Here is an 8,585-nt window from a genome sequence, read left to right as displayed (position 1 = left end):
ACCATGTCTAGGAGCATAATTAGAATGAAACCATCTTGTGACTGTCATCTCTATAAAGCAAAACAAACACTTTGCTAACAAATAATCGTCAATATATGTAAAGCATTTTAAAAACCTACAGTGGGTGAAGAAAAAATTATATTCACCTTTATTTTCTGACTGCAAATTGGAATATGCCTCTTAACTGTATTATTAGCATAGCCCATAAGAAAAAACTCATTCACCCCAAAGTGGCACACATGAAAATCAGTCTACATTTGTCCATGAAAGGATTTTTTAAATTGGCCAATATTGCACCAACTGAATACAGAATGTGTTGCTTCCCATTAGGTATATAAAATCTGTTAGACTTTTCAGGTGAACATTTCTGTCAGACTTGACTTTTTTTTTTTGCCCAGTCCTGGGCCCTGAACTCAGGGCCTGAGCATTATCCTTGGACTTTCTCAAAGTTAGCACTCTACCACTGGAACCACAGTACCATTTCCAGCCTTTTCTATATATGTGATACTGAGGAATCAAACCCCAGTCTTTGTGCATACTAGGCAAGCACTGTACCACTAGGCCAAACTCCAGGCCCAGACCTGACTATTTTTGAATACTGGCTTTCCTAAGTGGTGCTCATAAAGTCTTCAACTCCTATTTGTTCCTTGATCTGTTTCTCCTAGCTCTAACTCTGTTATAGTCAAATAAATCCTTGCAAAAACTTAAGTGGTACGTTACTAGAGATGATGTGTACAGTATTTTTGTTCTTTGAAATACAAAGGTTGCTAACTCTCTGAACCTGGCTATGAATGCTATATAGGTGTACTGACTCAACTGAAATTGTCTCCATCCAGGAAGATGGTTGCTGGTAGTATTTCCCCTGGGCACACATGGCCAGGTCATTGGAATAAAAAAACTTGTTAGTATCCCTTAAAAGTTCCATATCCATAGAAAAGTGGTGAAAACAAAGACCAGATTGGCAATTTCAAGACTGGGTTCTTGTGGATTCATGGCCTTTGTTCCAGCCATGACACTTGTACTATTAAACTATAGTAATAGTATTGTAATAATACTGTAATACTGTAATATTGCTTTTACAGTAATATTGCTTTTACAACATAGTAATACTGTAATAACTTTGTATTGAAAAAAATGGTTGAACAAAACACAGTTGGTGCAAGATTTCTATGCAAGGCCAGAGCATAGCTGGTCACACCATAGTATAGCTATCATCCTACAAAGATTTTCCAAATTTGCCACTTAAGAAAATGCTTCATTAAGAAAGTTAATTTATGTTAGCTACATAAAATATGACAAGTAAAAAGGTTAATTTAAAGCTAGGCATGGTAGCTTACGCTGTAATCCTAGCTACTCAAGAGGCTGAGATCTGAGGATCGAGGTTCAAAGCCAGCCTGGGCACTAAAAGTCCATGAGGAATGTTCGTACTTGAAAATTGCGCTAGAACTTGGAATTTATTTTTCCCCAAAGCCAACAGTGAAATATAGTTATTAAGTTGTGATTGAGAATGTCATGGAGCAAAGAACACTGGAATTTTCCAAATGCCTGTAAATATACTCATGTTAAAATAACTTCATGTAATGTTTTCTGATAACTCACCAAGAATCAAGCAGACCACACCAGTTGAACTCATGCTATATGAAACTAAAGTGCATGGCATCACACTAACACTTGTTTTGTGTCATTTACCTACCTATATTTTAGAAAACAGTTCCTGAGCTCTTTCCTCCATTACACTGCATTGTTTCAGACAAACCATAGCAAAATCCTTTTGAAGCATTAAAAAAGATATTATCTTCAGGAGTTTTTCACTTACTTTATGTAAGGATGAATAGATCCAACAAGCACATCTCTAATACAAAGTAAACTATGATTTTATTGTGAAATTCTCACAGATGGAAAATTTAATATTTATTCTGTCCATTTCATTTTACAATAATCTTACCACTTATTTTTGTACCATGTATTTCAATTGCCTGTTGAGTGAAAAATAAACTTATAATTTTTGGCTTCTTTTTTTTTTTTTAACTTAATCTAAAGACCCCACAGATGTGTTGCTAATAACCACATTTTAAGCCCCCATTGAAGAATGTTTTGGCTGCTATGTATCTAGGGAAACAAACTTTGATCTCTGTCCCTTAAATGCTAACGTGGGCGTTTCTACAGTAAAAATAGACTCTAAGTTGAAGTTCCTGTTTTAAAAAAATTTGCAAGGCTCACTGAAGTGAATACATTTCTCTCATCATTCCCATCTAGCAATCATGTTTTCAGGTAATTTTTAGGGTAATCAAGTTTCCTGCGTTCTATTTCAATGGGTAAGCTCTCCCGCATGAGTTATACACAACTGTGAAGATTGAAATAGTTGCCATCTGACTCAGAGCATGGAAACAAACATCAGCACCCATTCACCTGATCATTTGCCAGTTAGGAAGGGTGTGCTGTTTTCCAGCTCTACTGCAGATGGTCAGTGAAGCCAATAATTCTAGAAGGATCAGAGATGGTAGGCCTCCTTGAACTACTGTGATTGGTTAAGTCCCTACACAGCACAAAAGGCTCCCCCTGGATCATTTATCAGATCTATTACCTAGAAAGCAAAGCATCCAGTACATCTACAATGTCCTGGTTGCACACAATAGTTGTTTTGATAATGCAAGGCTGTATTTCCCTTTAGCCATGAGAATTAAAACAATACTTATCACCATACAGTTTGATATACTTCCAATAAGTACAATATTTATTAAACATATCTTCAGTTTTGTTACATAGTGTGCAACAAATTACAATATCTGCAGCCACAAATTATATGCAGAGTATGAAGAAACTATTAATCAGATAGTGTAAATCTTTCCATTTATAACTCTACAAGGAAGAACTAGCAAATCAGATCTTACATATAACATCTCACTAAACTTTATGCATGGAAAGTGACAGACACAGGTTGTGCTGTTTGATACAAAATGGCTGAACTTCATCTTCAGAAGACTAAACCTGACATCTAAACATGCCAATATAAACATCAAAACAAAATATATTCTAACCAACCACGGGAAACAGTCTGGTATCAGGAAAGCAACAAGGATTACACACATTATTTTATAAACCAGCACACAAAGGTTTAAAACAGTTCTGAAAATGAAGTTAGCTGTCTTGAGTCAAGGGAATAAAAAAAAAGTCAGTATTGACCATTTACAATCTCTGACCTTTGTGGAGACGGTAAGAATCTGTTGTAGTGCAGCTACATACAGTACAATTCAGGCAATTTGTTTTTTCACTTGGGTTCAGATTGCGAATTCATTGCTGTGAGAAAAGGATGGAGGCAAATTTTAGCAGCAACCTCCACCTGACTGCTTCACTGGAGTGCTCTGAATTTTAACATTGGACTTCTCTGCACCACCAGCTGTTGCTCCAGGGCCCATTCGCTTTTTAATCTCCGCTGCCATTGTCATGAAAGACTGTTCTACATTCGTTGCATTCTTAGCACTGGTTTCCAAAAATGGGATTCCAAGGGAATCAGCAAATTCCTAAGATAATGATAAAAGTGTAATGAATATTGGGAAATGATTTGCATTTCGTCCATCTCTACCATTGGAAATGGGTATGAGGGAATACTAAATCACTGGATCCAGACACCATATAAACTTAAGAGTATTATGGCAATCATATGATTCCATATCCTAATTCAGATAAAATCAAGTCTTCAAACATACCTTTGCTGTTGTGTAGTCTACTACTTTCTTTGTGGTCAGATCACACTTGTTCCCTACCAACAACTTGTTGACATTCTCACTGGCATAACGATCTATTTCTTGAAGCCACTGTTTAACATTATTGAACGACTCCTAAAAGGGAGACATTTTTAAGAATGATAATACAGTTCTAGATACAACTGCTCTGTGCATCAAGTAATAAACAGAACTTAGACAACTTAGCTACAAAGTAATTGTAGTACAAAGAAAGGAACTGATTTCATAATACAATGACAATATATGTGAATGACAAATTAGAAGATACCTTGGGCTGGGAGTGTTGCCTAGTGGTATAGTGCTTGCCTAAGCATACATGAAGCCCTGGATTCGATTCCATAGTACCACATATAAAGAAAAAGCCAGAAGTGCTGTGACTCAAGGGGAAGCGCTAGCCTTGAGAAAAGTCAAGGACAGCAACCTAGGCCCTGAGCTCAAGACCCAGGACTGGCACACACACACAAAAAGTAAAAAACATACCTATTTCCAAGGAATATACAGCTTGATATTAATGCCAGAGTTAGCAGCTGACTTTAACCTGTAATCCTAGCTACTGAGGCTAAGATCGGAGGATCATAGTTCAAATCTGGCCAGGGCAGAAAAGTTGGTGCGACTATCTCCAACTAACTACCAAAAACCAGAATTGGAGCTGTACCTCAAGTGATAGAGTGCCAGACTTGAACGAAAAAACATAGTGCCTAGGCCCTGATTTCAAGCCCCAGTGCCACCAAAAAGGAAAAAAAAAGCAATTTTAAATCATGCAATTTAAATATACCTTAAGAACAGCAAAATCTGGTAGGATTTTGGTTTATAAATAATATAGCTTAAGAGCTAGGAGTTTGGCCTAGTGGTAAGAGTTCTTGCCAAACATGCCCAAAGACTCAGATTCAATTCTTTAGTACTGCATATATAGAAAAAGCTGTAAGTGGTGCTGTGCTCAAGTGACTGACCACCTTGGGAAAGCCCAAGGACAGTGCTTAGGTCCTGAGATCAAGCCCTGGGACTGGTGAAAATAATAATAATAATAATAATAATAATAATAATAATAATAATAATAATAGCCTGCCAGAAATCAGTGGATCATGCCTGTAATCCTAGCTACTGTGGAGGCTGAGATCGAGGGATCAAAGTTCAAAGCCATCCAGAGCATGGAAGTCCATGAGACTCATCAATTAACCATAAGAAAACCAAAGTGGTGCTGTGGCTCCAGTGGTAGAGCACGAGCCTTGAGCTGAAGAACTCAGGGACAGCACCTAGGCTCAGAGTTCAAGCCCCAGGACCAACAACAACAAAATAATAATATAGCCTGCACAGGGAACATGGCCTCGTGGCAGTGTGCTTGCCTAGCATACACAAAGCCCTGGGTTCAACTCATTAGTACCATGTATACAGAAAAAAGCCGGAAATGGTGCTATGGCTCAAGTGGTAGAGCTCTAGCCCAAGAACAATGCTCAGACCCTCAGTTCAAGTCCCACAACTGGCAAACAAAAAAATCATTCAATGCAGGGGTTCAATTCCTCAGTACCACATATATTGAAAAAGCCGAAAGCGGCTGTCAGAAGTGGTGCTGTGGCTCAAGTGGTAAAGCTCTAGTCTTGAAAAAGCCCAAGGACAGTGCTCAGGCCCCGAGTTCAAGGCTCAGGACTGGGGCGGGGACGGGGGAAGGACACTCAATGCTTCTAATGAGATTTCAGATGAGATTTAACATTTGCTACAAAAAAAAAATGAATTCTAATTTTTTGTTTAATATTCTGATAGGAAAGAAAATTTGTTAAGTTTTTGAAATCTGGTGCATTTCTGACCACCAAAACAGCTAACGGCCCTTGAACTACATTCTCACTCCACCCTATGTTCTCTCTATTCTACTTCCTCTCAATAACTTATCTTCATTTGCTCTTCCTAATATCCTTTTAAAGAGCATTCTGTACACACCCTTTATTTATTTATTTATTTATTTATTTATTTATTTTTTGGCCAGTCCTGGGCTTAAGCTCAGGGCCTGAGCACTGTTCTTGGATTTTTCTCAAAGCTAGAGCTCTACCACTTGAGCCTTTACACCACTTCCGGCCTTTTCTAAGTATGTGGTACCGAGGAATCAAATCCGGGTCGTCGTGCATGCTAGGCAAGCACTCTACCACTAGGCCAAACTCCTGGCCTATATTCATGTATTTTTAAAAATATGGTTGTACAGTCTATATGCTCTTTTGGGCTTTTGATTTTTTTTTCACACTGTATCTTGGAGACCACCACATGATTATATTTAGAGATAGTCTTCATGTCTTTTTGCATAAATAGTGGTGTACTGTGACTCTACCCCTAGGCCAAACTCCCGGCCCCTGTACACACCCCTTATTTCTAAACCATATATTCTCAACTGGCAAGAGTCCTCTAACATCATTATTGGTAGTTCTGACAGGAAAACGCTTTATTATAAAACAAATTCCTGTTTATATTTAAAACTAAAAAGGTATAGGTAAATCACATTTCCTATTTGTTATTTAGTTGATACTGATGACAATCACGCCTTTGAAAACATGTATAATTACTAAATTTTCTATTTACTTATGGAAAAGAAAATTGTGGTGCTAGTCATGGGCATGGGCACTGCACTGTCCCTGAACTTTTTTGCTTGAGGCTAATACCCTATCACTTGAGCCACAGATCCATTTCTGGCTTTGTGGGTTAACTGGCGATTATGAATCTCATGGACTTTCCTGCCCAAGCTGTCTTAAAAATGCAAACCCCATGCAGCGAGGTGGCTCATGCCTATAATCCTAGCTACTTATGGGGCTTAGATCTGAGGATAGAGGTTCAAAGCCAGCCTAAGCACAAAAAGACCTGAGACTAAAGACATGAGACTCTTATCTCCAATTAACCTCTAGAAAATGGGAATTGGGGCGTGGCTCAAGGGTAAAGGTAGCCTTGAGCTGAAGAGCTCAGGGACAACGACCAGGATCAGGAGTAGGGCAGTAGCAGCTCAGGGACAGTGCCCAGGCTGAGTTCAAGACCCATGACCCACAAAAAAAAAAAAAAAAAAGGAACTGCAATCCTCACTCAGATCTCGTATCAGCACCCAGCTGAAAAATACATTTTTATGTGATTCCTATATATATTTTAGGGTTGACAAAGTGGTAGCTTTTATTTAAAAAAAAATAGAAAAACCTGAAATTTATCAGAGTAATAACTTCCTGGTTTGTCACTTACCTGATCTGTCACATCATACACGACTATGATGCCATGGGCTCCTCTGTAATAGCTGGAAGTGATTGTTCGAAATCTTTCTTGGCCTGCTGTGTCCCACTATTAGAAAAGAAGCAAAATAATTCCATTAAGATAGAGTTGAGAAAAAGTGCAGAAAGAAAAATAGTCTTGTTTTTATAGTTACTAGGATTGGATTTGGAAACTTACTGTTCACATTACTGAATTACATAGTGAAAATTTAGCTGGTGGTAATATCAAATTTATAAGCTCTCTGATAGAAGAAACTGTCATCTTTTCATGTTCCTTATAGAAGTCAAGAGCATGCTAGCCCTCATGAAACAGGGCAGGCAGGGAAAATGAGGCATGGAAAAGTCTAAAGAATCCAAATGAAATGTGAAAACTATAAAGGATGGACATGTCCTAAAATTGATGCATGTCATTAAATCTCAAAATCTGGTAATGGGGGCAGAAAGGGGCTTGAAAATTTCAGGCAGTGTGATAGCAAAAATGAGTAATACAAGGTATCTGAACAAAGAGTAAATTAGGATTAGACCTCTTAACCTATTTTTTCACCATTAATATCTTTGGTGTTAAGAGTATTAATTGCAGCTATTATCAAAAATTCCTCCAGGCCAGGAGTTTGGCCTAGTGGTAGAGTGTTTGCCTAGCATGCACGAAGACCCAATTCCTTGGTATCATATGCATAGAAAAAATGCTGGGAGGTGGTGCTGTGGCTCAACTGGTAGAGCTCTAGCCTTGAAAAAGCCCAAGGATAGTGCTCAGGCCCTGAGCTCAAGCCTGGGACAAAATTTCCAAGCATGCCTGGGCTCTGTACTATCTAGCTTTGGTTTACTAATAAACTTTCTTGGTCTTAAGATTTATTCTAATTTTTTTGTTGTTGTTGTTTTTGTCAGTTGTGGGGCTTGAACTATGGGCCTGGGTCCTGTCCCTGAGCTCTTCAGCTCATGGCTAATGCTCTACCACTTGAGCCACAGAACCACTTTTCAGCTTTTTCTATGTATGTGGTACTGAGGACTTGCCAGCACTCTTACCATTAGGCCAAGCTCCCGGCCTCCTCTAATGTGCATTTTTTTCAAGTTGGTTATAAAGTACCCATCTCACTTGTTGGAAGTATAAAAAATGGCAGGGGAACCTAACATGATGAAGACTATTTGATTCTGTCAGCAACTTATCCAAATCATTAAACTTCTTGGCATCCATTTTCTTTCTTTTCTTGAAGTTCTAGCAAGAAAATACTTTAGTATAACAGGATTAACAGAACATTTCTTTCTCCCTAGGAATTTTCTGAGTAAAATGAACACATGAAAAAATTTGCTACTTCCAACAAAATTCTGCTTCCTAGAGTTGGAACATAACATCTGGGTGGGGGGGGTAAAGCAGGTGCCAGTGGTTCATTACTGTAATCTTTTCTGAGACCTAAGGATCACAGTTAGAAGCTAGTCTGGCCAGGAAAGACCATAATACTCATTTCCCATCTTCAATTAACTACCAAAACCCGAAAGTAGAACACTCTGTCCATCAGACTTTGGGCCACTTCCCTGTCTGAAATCAACTTATCTTCTGTGTGATTTGAATCACTGACTTGGTCCCTGGATATCAAATGTATGATGTTACAAAAAA

General features: G+C 38.3%; 1 protein-coding gene across 1 annotated transcript in view; it reads right to left on the bottom strand.

Annotated features, from left to right (window-relative positions):
- Positions 1 to 2,029: 2,029 nt before the first annotated feature.
- Positions 2,030 to 8,585, bottom strand: part of Rab1a (RAB1A, member RAS oncogene family) — a 28,056-nt gene continuing 21,500 nt past the window's right edge. The window contains exons 4-6 of the mRNA XM_090336793.1: positions 6,948 to 7,043; positions 3,708 to 3,839; positions 2,030 to 3,521 (exon numbers count right to left, since the gene is read on the bottom strand). Coding sequence (XP_090192919.1) covers positions 3,324 to 3,521; positions 3,708 to 3,839; positions 6,948 to 7,043 — 426 coding nt within the window. The 3' untranslated portion in view covers positions 2,030 to 3,323. The remainder of the gene's footprint in view (positions 3,522 to 3,707; positions 3,840 to 6,947; positions 7,044 to 8,585) is intronic.

Source organism: Megascapheus bottae, chromosome 7, assembly GCF_031878675.1.
Source record: "Megascapheus bottae isolate mThoBot1 chromosome 7, mThoBot2.hap1, whole genome shotgun sequence".
Classification (NCBI taxonomy): Eukaryota; Metazoa; Chordata; class Mammalia; order Rodentia; family Geomyidae; genus Megascapheus; species Megascapheus bottae.
The sequence above is the reverse complement of the archived record's forward strand: the minus strand, read 5'-3'. Positions and strand labels throughout refer to the sequence as shown.